General features: G+C 39.2%; 1 protein-coding gene across 2 annotated transcripts in view; it reads left to right on the plus strand.

The window, feature by feature from the left end:
- RIGI (RNA sensor RIG-I) overlaps window positions 1–17,951 on the plus strand; it is a 55,529-nt gene that overhangs the window by 22,357 nt on the left and 15,221 nt on the right. For both annotated transcript variants that reach the window (XM_057720317.1, XM_057720316.1), the window contains 11 exons: window positions 1,368–1,549; window positions 2,521–2,668; window positions 3,698–3,820; window positions 5,485–5,586; window positions 5,999–6,152; window positions 6,723–6,981; window positions 9,089–9,251; window positions 10,702–10,821; window positions 15,683–15,840; window positions 16,795–16,930; window positions 17,617–17,765. In XM_057720317.1, the coding sequence (XP_057576300.1) occupies window positions 1,368–1,549; window positions 2,521–2,668; window positions 3,698–3,820; window positions 5,485–5,586; window positions 5,999–6,152; window positions 6,723–6,981; window positions 9,089–9,251; window positions 10,702–10,821; window positions 15,683–15,840; window positions 16,795–16,930; window positions 17,617–17,765 (1,694 nt within the window). The remainder of the gene's footprint in view (window positions 1–1,367; window positions 1,550–2,520; window positions 2,669–3,697; window positions 3,821–5,484; window positions 5,587–5,998; window positions 6,153–6,722; window positions 6,982–9,088; window positions 9,252–10,701; window positions 10,822–15,682; window positions 15,841–16,794; window positions 16,931–17,616; window positions 17,766–17,951) is intronic.

Consider the following 17,951-nt stretch of genomic DNA (forward strand, 5'->3'; position numbering starts at 1 on the left):
ATGAAAAGAGTCTCAGCCCAATTAGCAATTAGGAAATTGTAAATTAGGAACATGAGATAGAATTTTATAACTGCTAAATAGCAAAATTAAAGACGTCAGCAGTGTGTAGGCTTGAAGAAGACTTTTAATAATGGGAAATCTTAAGGATCACAATAGGGAGTGTAAATGCTACAACTGTTTTGAAAAACAGTTGGCATCATCTCGTATAGTTCAACTGTTCCGTATCCTATCCAGCAGGTTCACTCTTAGGTATCTATATATGCCCTAGAAAAACTCAACACATATATTCCAGAATACACATACAAGAATGTTCATAGTGAAATCAATTTGTAATGCCAGAAACAAGCAAGCAGATGGACAAAACTGGAAGCAACCCCAGTTTCCTTCAAGAAGAGAATGGATAAATAAATTCTATGATATTCGCACAAGAGTCTATTACACTGCAATGAAAATGTGCGAACATAGCTACAGATGACAGCACAGGTGAAACTTAGAAATGTAATATTAAACTTTTTTAAAGGTCAGAGAAAACTGCATTTAGTAGGTTATAATTGTAAAGTTTCAAGCAAGCTTAAACTAAACATGTATAGGGAACTGAACATATGCCACACAACTATTCAAAAAAAATCAAGGGTGATAAATCAAATACAGGATGGTGGTATCTTTGCAAAAGGAAGATAGAATGGTGGGAGAGAGGAGGCACACACCCACAAAGGTATTGGAATATTCTAGTTCTTACACTGGGTAGTAGGTTCATATGTGCTCATTTTGCGGTTATAGTCTTTATAGCCTAATGAAAAGAGTATGGGCCTTAAAGTCACACAAGCCTGATGATTCTGTTAAGAGAAACTTAGGGCCAAGCATTCTTGGATTGTTACAGTTGGAAATAATTTTTCCCCTCAAATTTCCCATTATACTTACTATTCTTTTCTTGGAATAATGTAGGAAGTAAGTCCCTGAGGGGCAGGTATTAAAATTTCTATTTCTTTTTGCCCTTTTTACTACTTTGCACTAAGAAGATGCTTAACAGCATAATGGTTTGACTTAGTTGAAAAACAAATCAGAGGTTGTAAGTGAAGTCCATGGGGTACCTTGGAAGGAAGATTTCATACTAAGGCTAAATGTAAGACTTCAAATTTATCTTTAGTACTTTCTCCTAAGATATGCTAAACATTGTTAGAGGACTTGAAATGTCGGGTACCTAAAATGAATATTGGATTTTCTTTTTGAAAGATCATAAGTAATGGAGGTGACTTACAGATGTTTTCAGTTCTCTGCTATGCATTCAAACGTGATTTCTATGGTATTAATCTCAAAGTATTTTTTAGTTGGTATTCTAAAAGCCCCATTTTCTTCCTACTTTTCAGGTTATTCTGGACTTTATGAAGCCATTGAAAGTTGGGATTTCCAAAAAATTGAAAAGTTGGAGGAGTATAGATTACTTTTAAAGCGTTTACAACCGGAATTTAAAATCACGATCAATCCAAAAGATATCCTTCCTGAAATAGCTGAATGTTTAATTAATGAGGAATGTGAAGAAATTACTCAGGTATTTTAATTTACAGTAAATACTGAATTTGGGGGAAAATTTTGAGCATGGGGAATGTCTTGGTTTTCTGTGCTATTTTAGACCTGAACAGGATCATTGAAATCTATGAAAGTCCTCAAATCTAAGGCATAGTTACCTAGAAGAATAGTTTTAATTGTGATCTGAGTAATTTTTGTGTGACACATTTTTTCAGGTTTGCCCTATTTTCAGTTGAAATTATTTTATTGCTTTTGTGAATAATGTTTTATGCAAATTTAAATAAAATCAAATAGTTTAGCAAATAAAAAGTAAAAAGGCTATGGACTCCAATGGTTAAGTGTTCAGGCTCTGAACACAAATAAATTTGTTAATCCAAGCTCAACCACTTACTAGTGGTGTGATCTTAGGCAAGTTATTTAGTTTCTTTAGTTTCTCTAAGCCTCTGTTTCTTCCTGTATAAAATAGAAATAATAGTACCTTATTAATATGGTATTTTATAGGAATTGAATGAGATAATATATGAAAGTGCTTACGTATTTCTGGCACATAATAATAAGTGCCTAATAAATTTTAATTATTGTGATTAATAATAAAAGTCATGTAAGTTCCACTACCCAGAAAAAAACATTTGTTAATATTTTGCTGTATCCTTCCAAATATACCTATGTCAATATATCCATATCTTGAATGGGTGTCAAATGGGTTCATTGTTTTCCTAATATAGATGATATTGATACATATAACATCTCAGAGGAGGTAAGAACACATGGCTTGACATGGTGGTATCAAGTATAGAAGACAAGGATGAAGGAAAGGGTATCTTAAAAGATCCAGTTGGATGGGGCAAGAACGGTCATGAAGGAGATCTAGTGAACCAGAGTATACAGCGATTTTAAATTAGATAGTACTTGAATTGATATTTCTTCAGTAAAAATTCATAAAATGAAAACTTTTGAAACATGTGATCAATCAACTGCATTTGTCTTGCTTAGATTTGTTCCAACAAAGGGCTGATGGCAGGTGCAGAGAAAATGGTTGAATGCCTTCTCAGATCAGACAAGGAGAACTGGCCTAAAACTTTGAAACTTGCACTGGAGAAAGAAGAGAGCAAATTCAGTGAGCTGTGGATGGTAGAGAAAGGTAGGATATTTGGAAGGGTGAGAAGGTCTAAAAATATGCCCTTCCTCATAGTTCTACTTAGGGCTTCCTTCATTCCTACCTGTTTTTCACTCGCTGTCAGAGGCATTTTCCCCTTCAAATACTCATGGTTACATCTCTAGTGAGAGACTAGCATGAAGTTGAGTTCTGGAAGGCAGGTGGTTTTTTAATCTACAGAATTAGTTGGGTTGTATATAACCCCTAAAAATGGACCAGGTCAAACCACTCTCATCCAGAATTAGCGCATCCCGCCCAAAGGATTTGGGGAGGGCAGGGTCTGAGCTCACTGTCTGTGTTTAGATTATCAGAGAAATAGCTTGAAAATTCTAGAGTTAAAGGTTCAAACTCCAGGACTCACCCTCTTTTCACAGTATAATCATGATAGACATTGCCTGATTCTCTTGCCTGGAAGCCATCTGGAACTGAGCTGGAACAGGATTGGAAAAAAGAATCTGTTGTGATTAAGTATCTGAGCTATCATTTGGCTTCCTGAAGCTAATAACATCTCAGAGCATTATTTTAAAGGCTGAGTTTGGTAAACCATCTTTTGTAGGCTTCTTTAAGATCACAAATTGTTCCAGAAATTATCTGTCTGAATACACACTTGATTTCTTGGGTTGGGTCGGGTCAGGAATGGAAGACATGAGTGTTTGCTAAATTGTGTTTATCTTTGGTTTAATTGTGGATCGTGAGGAACCTTGTTAAAATGCAGATTCTGATTCAGTGAGGGCTCAGGAGTCTGCATTTCTAACAAGGCCGCAAAGAAGTTGCTGGTCCATGTTCCACACTTGGGATAATAAAGTCCTACACGACACTGGAGTTCAAACTCTGTATTGAGATTTCAAACTCCAAGAGATGCCTTTAGTTGTTTTAAAAGGTGGAGGGGGTAGTTGTGAGAAATCTTAATGGAAGTTTAAAATTTTAGTATTATGACCTCTTAGTAGGGCTTTCACCATCAAGATCATAATCAGATAATGTAAAGATTCTAAGATATGTTTTGGTCTCATAAAGGTGCAAAAGATGTCGAAATGAAAGATCTTGAGGATGATGAAATGAAAACTTTGCACGTACAGATCTTCTACAAGGAAGAACCAGAAAACCAGAATCTTAGTCAGAATTCATGCCCTTCTTCAGGTACTCAGCATTGTTTGTTCTTTCCCCTAATGATGCTCTTTAGGTATTTTGTGTGGGGTCATGTTTTACAGTGCTAAAAGTCATAGGCTAATGAAAAGGTATTTAAGGAAAAATAAGAAAGAAAAGAGAATTTATGTTGAAATAGATACTTTCTCTATAATTAGAAATGTCATTCTCTCCCTTTCATAACTATTGTCAGCTTCTTCCTTTTTTAATTTTTTTGTCTTCTTTTATCACTAAGTATTTGCATGTATACATTGAAAATGCAAATAGAGTGCTCCCAGAAACTCAATGTCTGTGATATCTAAAATCAGCCCTCCTTTCTAAAGAAATGCTTCTACTCTTTGTGAGTCACTTGCTCAATTTCCCCTCAAGATCTCAGGGCTGCAGTATATGTTGATGTAGTATGTGCCCTGCGCAAATGTGCAGACCTGAGAGGTTGAGTGGGGCTGAGATCCAGCCTGTGTTGTTTGCCAAAACAAATGCAGTGAGGGGCTGTGTCCTCCAAAAGGAGCTCCTTTCTCTAATTCACACAAAGGCACTGTATAAATTAGCTGTGGTCCTATAAGGCCCACCTTATGTTTCTAGAAGCATATTTTCATGAGGAGACCAGAAGTTTCATAATAAGCCATAGTAAAGAGTTTTTTAATTTATTTTTTATTTTTCTTAAGCTCTTTATTGGAATATAATTGCTTTACACTGTTGTGCCAGTTTTTGCTGTACACCAAAGTGAATCAGCTGTGTTTATACATATATCCCCATATCCCCTCCCTCCCAAGACTCCCTCCCACCCTCCCTATCCTGGCACTCTAAGGCATCACCCATCATGGAGTTGATAAGACTTATTTATAAAAGGGCATCAGGGAAGAAATTAGGATTGATAATGAATAGTGTTATAAGAAAGATGTGATTTGAAGATAACAGTATAAGGTGAAAATTTATAGATTACTTCTGCAACCAAATGATACACATTTTTGGTCATTCCAGAATAAAATCAATGAATGTGAATTGCTTTCAACTTTTCTGACATGTAAAGGTCCTTAGTGAACTCAACCTTTTAGAAATTCCCATTTTCTTTAAAATGGGTAGGTTGGACTCAATAGGTGATTTCCAAGGTCTTTTCTAGCTGTTAATATTCTATATGCTTATCTATTAGTGAGATAAAGTCTGTGATTATTTTGTAAAACTTCTGATTCTATTAAGAGAGAATACCATGTGAGAGCCTGCAGAATTACAAAGCATGGTTGTTCATCAATGAGATTCCTTTAGGAGTTCAATATTCAGTTTGGTGTTTTTCAAAGAGCTTGGAGGGGTTTGTGGTTGTTTTTTCTCATGGAGCATTTCCTTTAACTGGCGGCCATCTGTCTTGCCCTGAATTAGGCCATTCTTGCTTTAGTTTCTCCTTAGTAGGCATCCATGATTGTTTCAGAAAGAAATCTTTATGGGTTTTATTTTATTTTATTTTTTCCTTTTTGCCATTGGTACTTTGTCATTGAGGGAGAATTCTGTACTTCAAATTGGCGCAGAAGCTGAAATGGTTAATTAGAGACAAGGATTCTAAACTTTCTTAAATGAGTTGTAATTCTTGTCTGTTGGACAGTACCTGTTGCCTTGGTTCCTCAGAACAGTCACTGTTTGGTAACTTAGTTTCTTTCGTATTACAGAAGTGCCTCATACTTACAGCCCGTTGAAGCCAAGAAATTACCAACTAGAGCTTGCTTTACCTGCTCAGAAAGGAAAAAACACAATAATATGTGCTCCTACTGGTAAGCTGATTGCCATTACTGATATTGTTTTTTTCTCTGTTTGCTTCCTTTTCTCCCCTTTATTGAGCACTGGGATAAAATGGATAGGTTTCAGTTTTTTTGATTGTTCCATTTGTCTTTTGAGAAAGCCATTTTATCAGTATAGTCTCAAGGCATTTTAAGGACCATGAGGAAGGAAAGAAAAATGCCCTCTTTTAGCTTCCTGCAGCCTTAGCTGTCTGAGTGCATGTTACCTAGGAGGTAGCTTGGCTTTTGAGTCATAGTGTTAAATTCTGCAGTTGTTAACTCACCCACATCACCAATTTACTAGTCAGCTTGGTGGTTTTAGGGGAACCCAAAATAATGACCTTTCTACAGAAGTATTTTAGTATACTATTAGTAACATGTTGTCCTTCTCTTCATATGTTAAAAGGTTGTGGAAAAACCTTTGTTTCACTTCTTATATGTGAACATCATCTTAAAAGTTTTCCACAAAGACAAAAGGCGAAAGTTGTCTTTTTTGCTAATCAACTCCCAGTGTATGAGCAGCAGAAATCTGTGTTCTCAACGCATTTTGAAAGACTTGGGTAGGTATAAGTCGGTCCAACTTCTTTTTCTCTAGCTTCATGTAACCCATGTGTTTTCTGCTTTGTGTGGCTCTTGGAAAACCATCATTCAAAAAATTTATAGTAGATTAAGCTTTTATCTAATCTCGATGTAATTCCTTCATGGATTCAAGTCTCTTTTTGTTAGATATACCTGATGTCCTAAACTCCTTTGATTAGCTCTTGTAGAGTGAGTAAATGACTTAAGATAAATTTTATATTTAAATGGCACATTTAACTTTTTAATGATTTTATAATTTATTTAATATTACTCTTTGCTATTTTCTTTCTCAATGGCTTACAAGAATTACAGTCAGCCCTCTGTGTCCGCAGGTGCCACATGAATATATTCCACTAGCAGCTCTTCCTAGCTTATATTTATTGATCACTTACTGTGTGTCAGGCTTTGTGCTCAGCACTTAACTTTTCTGCAGATCTGTTCCTTTTGGACTCAGGGAGAGTTTAATCAGTCAGTGCTCTGACCTAGTGTTTCATACCTTTGTGGCTCCTCGTTCACATGGTTGGTAATAGGAAATTTCTGTCATTTTCCAGGTACAAAGTTGCAGGCATCTGTGGAGCAACATCTGACATTGTCTCAGTGGAACAGGTTGTTGAGAACAATGACATCATCATTTTAACTCCACAGATTCTTGTGAACAGCCTTAAAAGTGGGACTGTTCCATCACTCTCTGTCTTTACTTTGATGATATTTGATGAATGCCACAACACCAGTAAACATCATCCTTATAATATGATCATGTTTAATTATCTAGATGAGAAACTTGGAGAATCTTCAAACTCACTGCCCCAGGTATCTCTAAAGTCAGATGGATTTCTCAGATTTCTCTAAATCCTGTTTATTTTACCCTTGTGGCCATATTGAGGATGTCCTTCTGAGATCCTAAATGTGCATTGTGCAACTCATAAGTTAATTTTGATTCACTCATTCATTTATTCACTTAACAAATATGTATTAGGTGCCTCCATGTGTCGTACACTGTGTTGGAACTAGGGTGCAAATATAAAAAGACATAGTCCTTGTCCACAAACAGCTTAAGATTTGTGGGGAGCCAAATATGGGAGAATGATGCTATAATTTATGGTGATGGCACACGATGGAGTGGTACAGAACAGAAGTGAAAGAGATCCTAAATGTGCTATGAAAGTAAGGCAGGACCTAACAGAAGTTAGATAGGCAACAACTAACAAGAATTTACAAGCTAAATAGCCGGATGGTTTTCAGTAAAGGCTACTGTGTGTCCAGAGGCACAGAGGTATGAAAGAGCATGGGGTGCTCAAGAAGCTTGAAGTTCTTTTTTTATTTTTTGCCACACCACACAGTTTGCAGGATCTTAGTTCTCTGACCGGGGATTGAACCCAGGCCACGGCAGTGAAAGTGCCAAGTCCTAACCACTGGACTGCCAGGGAATTCCCAAGAATCTTGAGGTTCTTGGTATTACCTGAGTGCAGAGTGTGAAGTAGTGAACAGCAGCTGGTAAGGCAGGATGGGAGAGAGAGAATGACTGACAGAGCAGGATGCCAGGGGAGACCAGAGGGTATGGGATAAGTAGGCAAGTAGATGCATTAGTATGGGAGAGCAGATGAAACACCATTTTTGGTGTCATCAGAGGGGTGGGGCTTAGAAGAGTCTAGACAGAGAATGGTTCATTGATGGGGGCAGGAAGGGCAGGGAATCCCTGGTGTACAACCTCTCTTTGCTCTTGAACGTAGGAGAGAGATTGTTCACTGAGGACAATCAAGATGGGAATGGAGGAGGGAGCTCAGGGTGCCTGCAGAGGATTTGAAATGGGAGACAGAACTGAGAGGAGCACAGAAGAAAGGCCTGTCGTATTGGGGCCAAATGAGGCTGGAAATCATGACTATGGTTTACCAATCTCACATTTGTGTTACATTCTCTAGCCTTAATCTACCTGTTTAGGAAGCACACATTAAAAGAAATTCAGTGTGGTGCCTATAGACAAAATTCAGTAGAAATCACATTTCTTACAGCTTTTTATTCTAGAATAATGTTGGTAGTTAACCAGATTCCTTGCTTGATTGTATGATTCAGTCATTCAGTCATTTAATATTTGAGTGGCTATTAGAGGAAGAAATATTTATTAGGAGACCATTAAACTAAATTCTTTACAGGTGTTATCTTACTGAATTCACACAGCTACCATTTTTAAAAAATTGAAGTATAGTTGATTTACAATGTTGTATTAATTTCTGCTGTTACAGCAAAGTGATTCAGTTATATATATGTGCATTCTTTTTTATATTCTTTTTCATTATAGTTTATCACAGGGTATTGAATATAGTTCCCTGGGCTATACAGTAGGACCTTGTTGCTTACCCATTCTACACATGATAGTTTGCATCTGCTAATCCCAACCTCCCTATCCATCCCTCCCCCACCCCTCTCCCCCTTGGCAACCACAAGTCTGTCCTCTGTGTCACACAGCTACCATTTTAAATGGCTATTGTTCCCAACTTTACAGAGAGCTGAAGATACTTGTCTGAGGACACACAGCCAGGGTGACATGGCTGAGATTGGAATAGGAGTGTGTCTGATCTTAGTCCTTTTCCTTTTCAGTATGCTGTTTTATGTGTCATGGGGGAAACGAGAGTAAAGACGAGAGAAGTCCTGCCTTGAAAGGGTTTCCTCTCTTGGCTTCTATGCGGATATGTGTTTAGCTACTGAGTAGTGACTACTGCATTTATTTAATGCTTTGTCTGATGGGGACCTTTCCATTTTTGATGTCATAGAGAATGTCAGAAAAAAGAAATAATGTTCTTGCTCTTTATCTGAAGTTAGTTAAAAAAAAATCTTCTTTAACAGGAAAGAGTTACATGAGGGGTTGTAGAAACATCATGCCATTTCCCAGACATCTAACGATTTGGAACGCTCCTCACAGGTTGTTGGGCTGACTGCCTCAGTTGGCGTCGGGGATGCCAAAAATACAGTTGAAGCCACAGAATATATCTGCAAGCTGTGTGCTTCTCTCGACATATCAGTGGTAGCAACAGTCAAAGACCACTTGGAGGAACTAGAAGAAATTGTTTATAAGCCCCAGAAAAGTAAGTGGGATCCAGTAACAAGCCCTTTGGGACTTTATTACCCTCTGCTATTCTTGGTTCAGGGCCGTTTAGACGAACAATGAATTTTTACCCTTTCTCTGTTAATAGAAAATATTTAACCCCAAACTTGGGAAATAATCACAATTCCAGCTTTTCTCCCCAGCTGAGCTCAGGAGTGACCTGTAGAAAGCAAACATTCTTACTCTTCATTTTCATAAGACTCTTATAAAGGTACTGGCGGTGAGAGAGATGCTGAGAAAACCCCAGCGTGTAGATGGCTCAGTCCTTCCCTGCGTCCCGTGCCTGAGGAGGACACTGAGTTCCCATCCATTATTTGAATGTGTATCTGGTAATTTTGGTTGCAGTGAAGTTATCTGAACTCATCATATTGTCTCTCAAAAGATCAGAATATGATTTTATTAATAAGATTGACTAACAAATGTTTCTTGAATACCAATGCTATACTAACCCGCAAGGGAGAGGGGTACAGAAGATGCATATGCCTTTATCCCCTTGCTCTCTGAATAGCATATGACCGAGTGAATAATAGGCAGAACAAACACACCTGAAACAGTCAGTGCCTGTAAGGAGTGTAGAGAGAAGGTACCCAATCTACATCTTTTAATATCATGTACAAATTTCTTTGTAGTCCTGTCCCTCCCACCCTCTGAGCTTCATCTGCTCTCATGTCCCCTAAACCCAACCAAGTCGCATTCCTCTGGGCTACTCAAACGGGTCATGTGTATTCTGTGTTTAAGCTTCGTCCATCCCAGCCTTTGCACCTGACTGTGCTCACCCCTCCTTGCCTCTTCCCCTATTTATCCCGCGACACTGCCTCCCCTGGGAAGAATGAGAGAGTCTTTCCCATGCTCCACGACACCTTGCACATACTGTGTCACAGCACTCTGTGTGGTCATTCGGCCACATATCTTTCTCTCCCCTAAGAACACAGAGCTCTCTGTCTGGAGCACAAAGCATGTTCTTTCCAACCATTACCAGAACACAGCATGTGGTAGGCAATTAATAAGTTTCTGTGGACACAATGCAAAAATGAATGTTAGGAACACCGTGAACACTCCTGGGGGTTGGGTGGGAAGGGAGAAGATCAAAGACAGAGACAGGATTTAAAATGTGGCATTTGCAGAAACAAGATGGATATCAGCCTTGTCAGAGCAGGGGCTATGTGTTGAGTAACAGGAAAGCCTGAGTGAGAAGTTGAATTAGACCCAGACGGTGAAAGACAGAGATGTTAGAATCAGTGCATTAAACACTAGGGAGCCGCTACAGGGTTTCTGAGTATTTGTTTTATCGTTCAGCCGACCTGCCTGTGAGCTTGGGGCCTAGGATTTTACAGAGGAAGTAACAAAGACAGAGAAAGGTTTGGAGAGGCCTGCTTTGAACTACAGTGTGTTCTTCCCGAAAAATACTCACTTTCCTCTGTTGACTCTAGTTTCCAGGAAAGTGCAATCACGGACTACTGACAGATTTAAAAGCATCATATCTCAGCTGATGACAGAGACAGAGAGTCTGGCAAAGAGTATCTTTGAAGAACTTGGTACCGTAACTCTCGGTAAGAATAACCTCATTTTGTATTCTCTCCATTTGGGAATAGCCATCTATTGTTTACTGGTGTCCTTTTGCACTCTCCTTAATTCAGACAATGTCAAGACCATATCCAGAGGTTGACTTTCTTGATTGTAGGTAATTCGGGAGCCTTATAAGTCCTCCTTTATTTTCTCTTGCTTTTTTTTTTCTTTTTAAATCCAAAGTAAGTCCATCGGGACACACACACCTGAAAAATACCGTATTTAAACCAATTCATTGCTTTCTTGACCTTCCAAATTAGCTTTCCATCCTGACCTCCCTATTTATATGAATGAAACCACCATTGCCCTGATCTTTGACTTTTTCTTCGAGACAAGTTCTATTCTTCTTTTTTCAATTAATTAATAAATTCACCAGGTACTGTGCTAGGTACCATGCTAGGTAATGGAAACACCAGGATTAAAGACAGTCCTGCCCTCAAGGAACTCACAGTCAAGTACTGAGAATCAGATGTGAATAGTTGCTGTGTGGTAGGCCGGAGTTACACACTGGGCGACATGGGAGCACATGGGAGCTTAGGCCTGGACTGGGCTGCAGGGAACAATTCCCAGGGGAGATGATGGCTGAGACAGATCTTGATGTCAGCCAAGTTAAGAAGGAGAGGTAATCAGATGAGGTCGAAAAGGCCTCAGATGCAGAAGAAAGGAGAGAGCGCAGTGAGTTTTAGGACCTGCAAGATTTCACGCTAATTCTAACAAGTGAGTAGTAGTAAGGAGTGAGGCTAAAGGCAGAGGCAGGGGACAGGCAGTAAAGGGCCTGGTAGGCCAAACTGAGTTTGAATTTTATCCTAAAAGCAGTGGGAAGCAATGGACGATTTTAAACTGATTAATCCTGTGATGAGGATACCAGTGAATGAAGAAGGCCAAACAGAGGTGGTGGAGATGGGGTGGTGAAAGGAGGAGGCTTGTGCAAACAGGAAGTATTCAGATTTAAGGGCTAATTGGGTTTGGGTGGGAGTGAGAGAGGTCAGGGAGTCGGGGCTGCTTCCCCCGGCCTTCTAACTTGGCACCTGTGTGTGAGCCAGCCCATGGTACTGGTTCTAGAACTAGGAGCAGCTTTGGCAGGCACAGGTGAGTTTCGAGTTTTGGAGATGTTGACTTCTTGATGTCTACAAGGTAACTCTTGGTGTCTTGCCTTCTCTCGCACTTAATTTGCTTTTCTCTATCCTTTTCTTTCACAGCTTGATTTCGGGCTTTTTCTAACAGCTGGTTTGTCCACCTCCACTCTCTTTCCTGTTGAACCCCCATTGCCTGGCTCATCTTCCTGAAATTACCAGCTTTACGTCGTCAGTGTCCTGCTGGCATCCTTGTTCTTCCAGGCTGAGCTTAGCTTATTTTCACGCTTCCTTAAGTTCAATTAATACTTGATTCATCTAGTTTACTGACAGTGCCCTTGTTTGGGCTGGGAAAGAAGCATGTAATGCTACTTGTCTGGGCAGCCGCCTTTGCTTCTCTTATTAAAGATGAATGGAAAAGGCCCCACCACCTAATAGTGTCCCATTGGAGTTAGGGTTTCAATATATAAATTTAGGGCGAACACAAACACGCAGCCCGTAGCAGCTACTTAGCCTCTCTGAGACTAGCTTTCTATCACTGGAGACAGTAATAGCCCACTCCTTTATCATAGCTGCTGTGAGAGTTAAACAATGCGTATAGTGTGCCTTTTTCTGTAAGTGTTAATTCAGCTGCATAATCCAGAAGGTAATCAACTCACATGTAGTTGCCTGTTTCTGGGTGCCTCTCCTAATAGAGATATATTCTGCATTAACCAGAACTAGATTAAGGGCAATCAGGATGGTGAGAGGTTTCATGTTTGATGTATGGCTAACAGACTGAGGATGCACAACTAGATAAAGAGAAGCCTTGAGATAAGTATGATAACTGTTCCAGGGGGCATGACCTCTTATTTTTTGTGTGCGAGGGAACCAAATTAGGACCACAGGCCTGAAGTTTCAGGTTGCAGATTTCAGCTACATATAAGAACTTTTTGACAATAAGATCAATACTAATAATTAGCAATTCACATTGTGGGTTATTTGCTATGACCTATGCACTGTATTTTGTTTAACTCTCCAAACAGTCCTGTGAGAAAGGGTTGATGTAGAAAGTTATTTAATGGCCTGGAAAAGCTTAAATATTAAGCTTACTATTAGTGAAATGGTCTACCTGGAAGAGAAATAAGATTCTGATCAGTACATGTGTTCAAGCAGAGCCTGGATGAACAGATAGTCAAATAAAATTGCAACTGGGAAGGGAAAAAAAAAAATGAATGGGGGGAGGGAGGCGGACTTCCCTGGTGGTCCACTGGCCAAGGCTCCATGCTCCCAATGCAGCAGGCCAGGGTTCGATCCCTGGCCGGGGAACTAGATCCACATGCCACAGCTAAGAGTTTGCATGCTGCAACTAAAAAGATCTCGCATACTGCAACTAAGACCCAACATAGTCAAATAAATTAATATTTAAAAAAAGAATGAATCGGGGGACTTCCTTGGTGGTCCAGTGGTTAAGACTCCGAGCTTCCACTGCAGGGGGAACAGGTTCCATTCGTGGTCAGGGAACTAAGACCCCGCATGCCACACAACATGGCCAAATAAATAAATAAAGAGAAAGACATATACAATATGATAGCATTCATATAAAACTTAAAATAGCAACAAGTTTTAAAAATTGAAGGGGTGAGAGGAGAAATATAACTCAGCATGTAATTCTTGCCTGTGAATTTTAGTGCTGTGCTCTTCCTGAGGAGCCCTGGAGAATTGACCCTAGAGTAATTCACAGACTGAGCCGCTTGACGACAGGGCTGTGTCTGCCTCGTCCTTTTATCCCTAGCACCCTGCACAGAGCCCAGGCCACAGCAGAGGCTGTTTTTTTTTTTTTTTTTTTTAAGCTCTTTATTGGAATATAATTGCTTTACACTGTTGTGCCAGTTTTTGCTGTACAACAGAATGAATCAGCTATATTTATACATATATCCCCCTATCCCCTCCCTCCCGTGACTCCTTCCCACCTTCCCTATACCAGCCCTCTAAGTCATCACCCATCATTGAGTTGATCTCCCTGTGTTATGGAGCAGCTTCCCACTAGTTATCTATATTACATTTGGTAGTGTATATATATGTCAATGCTACTCTCTCACTTAGTCCCAGCTTCCCCTTTGCCACCCCCGTCCTCAAGTCCATTCTCTACATCTTCATCTTTATTCTTACCCTGTCACTGTGGTCATCAGTACCATTTTTTTAGATTCCATATATATGAGTTAGCGTATGCTATTTGTTTTTCTCTTTCTGGCTTACTTCACTCTGTGTGACAGACTCTAGGTCCATCCACCTCACTACAAATAACTCAATTTCATTCCTTTTTATGGCTGAGTAATATTCCATTGTATATATGTGCCACATCTTCTTTATCCATTCATATGTTGATGGGCATTTAGGTTGCTTCCATGTCCTGGCTATTGTAAATAGTGCTGCAGTGAACATTGCAGTACATGTTTCTTTTTGGATTATGGTTTTCTCAGGGTGTATGCCCAGGAGTGGGATTGCTGGGTCATATGGTAGTTCTATTTTTAGTTTTTTAAGGAAGCTCCATGTGGGCACCTTATCTCTGACAAAGGAGGCAAGGATATACAATGGAGAAAAGACAGCCTCTTCAATAAGTGGTGCTGGGAAAATTGGACAGCTACATATAAAAGAATGAAATTAGAACACTTCCTAACACCATACACAAAAATAAACTCAAAATGGTTTAAAGACCTAAATGTAAGGCCAGACACTATAAAACCCTTAGAGGAAAACATAGGCAGAACACTCTTTGACATAAATCAAAGCAAGATCCTTTTTGACCCACCTCCTAAATAAAATAAAAAATAAACAAATGGGACCTAATGAGACTTAGAAGCTTTTGCACAGCAAAAAAACCCCATAAACAAGACCACCCTCAGAATGGGAGAAAACATTTGCCAACGAAGCAACGGACAAAGGACTGATCTCCAATATATACAAGCAGCTCATGCAGCTTAATACCAAAAAAGCAAATAACCCAATCCACAAATGGGTGGAAGACCTAAATAGACATTTCTCCAAAGAAGACATGCAGATGGCTAACAAACACATGAAAAGAGGCTCAGTTTTTGAACCAAGCAACTGAGGCTTAGCTTAGGAGCTGCTCCCATACAGAAGGAAGCCTCCATGACAAGCACCTGTGAGCACCTGTTCTGTGCTCCGCCCTGTGAATGTGCCGTGGAGATCAGATGGTTTAGGTGCCCAGCAAAGCAGAGAAGGCTGTGTGGAGTTCAGTCTCTCCTGCTTTTATCTATTTTTTCATTTTTTTCTCCTGCTTTTAAATATCCTCCCGTGCTGAAGCTTGTGAGCCCTATTCTTACTCACTACTTTTTCATTTTTAAAGGCAGGTAGGTTTCGTCATGGCCATTGTTTGGCCTCTGGGCTGCTTTGGTTGTCAGCTCAAAGAAGCAGTAAAGCTTGGGTATGGGACACAGCTGGGTTTGAATTCCTGCGCTCCGCCTATATGCTAGCTGTATGACTTTGGGTAATGGTTTTGCTTCTCTAAGCTTCCATTTCCTCACCTGTAAAATGTAGTATCTACCTCATGGGGTTGTGAAATGAAATGAAATGATAAATGTAAGACGTTGATTCTTGATACATAGTAGGTATTCAGTAAACAATCATATATGTACTGCTGAAAACTGTTTCAAGAGGAAATTCTGTGTACAGAGAGTAAGGAAAAAAATTAGAAGTCGAGCCATGCTTAGAACCTTAAATAACTGGCCAGATGGCACAATGAAAAACTTTTCTTTTTTTTTTTTTCCAGAAAACTTGTCTCAAATTCAGAATAGGAATTTTGGAACACAGAGATATGAACAGTGGATTATCGCAATTCAGAAAGCATGCATGGTGTTTCAGATGCCAGACAAAGATGAGGAAAGCAGGATTTGTAAAGCACTGTTTTTGTATACATCATATTTGCGGGTATGTGGCTTCTTTGGAAAAGTATGTTTCAGTCGTGTCACCTATTGGGAGCTGCACTGCGGCAGCTGAGAGAGCATCACTTAGGAACTTTCCAGGTGGTGCTTAAGAAGCAAACTCCAAAAGTTATCCCATTCAGCATCTTCTTTGCTCTCTGAAACCTAGCACTAGAGGCAACGGGACAGAAACAAAGGCCAAGGTTCGATGCCGTGCCTCAGCATTCCTGTAATTAACATAATTGGAAAACATTGAATAGTGATGAACATTATTGCAGATACGTGACCAGTGACAGCCATCTTTAAAGTTCAGTACATGGGTTGTGCTGCTGTATCCCAAAGCACATGTTTTCCTACCTTTGGTCAGGCCACGTGCAGAGAAATCCAGCGTCTCTGGTTGTTTGCTGGTTAACCAAGAAGTTAAGCAACAGCAACTACCATCACTTCTGCTTATCATGCCATTGAAAATATTTTAAAATGCTCTCAACAGCATGAATTTGTAGAATTTTAACAAACTTAATTGAATATCTGGTGTAAGTGGTCAGCACCATCATTCTGAACAAGTGCAATTACAATTCAGTGATGGCTTTGGATGTATAAAGAGGTTAAGTTGAATGTCTGAATTATGAGGCAAGTTGATGTGGAAGTTGATTTGCTCTCCTTCTTTGTGATTCAGTCTTTGACATGCATTTTTCTTGTAATTTTCTTTCTCTTCCAAGGTAGAATTCTAGAATCCAAAGTGATCCTAAGTAGTTTGATTCTAGCTAATTGAGGGTTTTTTTTTTTTCCAGTATGGTTCTGAGGTTTAATTACAGAGCATTCATCTTAAAAGACTAAGTTGGAATAGATTTGAGACGAATTTATTATTAAAATTAATTCCACGCTAAGTGCAGGAATTGAACTTAAGTAGAGCAAATGCATTAGACATTAGAAACACTGAAACTGTTTTCATTTTCAACAGAAATACAATGATGCCCTCATTATCAATGAGCATGCACGAATGAAAGATGCTGTGGATTACTTGAAAGACTTCTTCAGAAATGTCCGAGCAGCGGGATTTGATGAGATTGAACAAGATCTCACTCAGAGATTTGAAGGTGGGTGGTGTTTCCAGGGGAGGAAGCCAGTGGAGCCTGGAGACTCCAGGGGCAGCATACACGTATTGTGTCACACTTAGTGACACGTGGTTATACTCAGGGACTTGTTCTGGGCTTAAGAAGGTATTATACACAGAAGGACTATAAAGCTTCAGGGAAATCTGGTACTTATGAAAAGAATCTGCTGCTTACAATATTTCCTGTTTTAAAGAAGGAAAAAATAGTAGGATTTGCAAAGGATACATCCAATAAAGGTTTAAAAAATACAAAAATGTGTTTTGATTATATTAAGACTGTAATTATATATACTTCTATATAAAGAAGAAAACCATCATGGCTCATAATCCCACTGCATTCATATTAAGAAAAATATAGGGAAATATTAAATGAAAAGTAAGTCTTTTTTCTTCCTCTCTCAAAAGGTAATTACTGTTAATTCTTTTGGCTTATACCAAAGTATTAACTATACGTATGTGTGCTGCTAAACACTGAGCAACCAGCTCTCTGGGGGAAAAAGTGTATGCATTTATCAGTGTATTTAATGTATGAATTAAATTGGTGGTTATTTCTCATAAAATTCTGGTCAGAGATTGAGAGATAAACTGTTTGAACTATAGCTAAAGGTCACAGTGTGTTCTAAATTGTTAGAATTTATAAACCTTTTGTAAAATGCTCCCCTTTTGCAGAAAAGCTGCAGGAATTAGAAAGTATTTCCATGGATCCCAGCAATGAGAACCCTAAACTCAATGATCTCTGCTTCATCTTGCAAGAAGAGTACCACTTAAACCCAGAGACCAGAACCATCCTCTTTGTGAAAACCAGAGCACTCGTGGATGTAAACTTTTTCTCTTTGTGGATAACAAATTGGCCCAGTACTGTTTTATTGAAAAGATTGTATTTTCTTCACTACTTTGCAATCAAACATCCATATATGTGTGGGTCTGTTTCTGGGCTCTTTATTCTATTCTGACTTTCTGCTTGTCTATCCTTACACTGATACCTCGCTGTCTCAGTTACTCTG

The sequence above is a fragment of the Hippopotamus amphibius genome, chromosome 2 (assembly GCF_030028045.1).
Source record: "Hippopotamus amphibius kiboko isolate mHipAmp2 chromosome 2, mHipAmp2.hap2, whole genome shotgun sequence".
In the NCBI taxonomy this organism is placed as follows: domain Eukaryota; kingdom Metazoa; phylum Chordata; class Mammalia; order Artiodactyla; family Hippopotamidae; genus Hippopotamus; species Hippopotamus amphibius.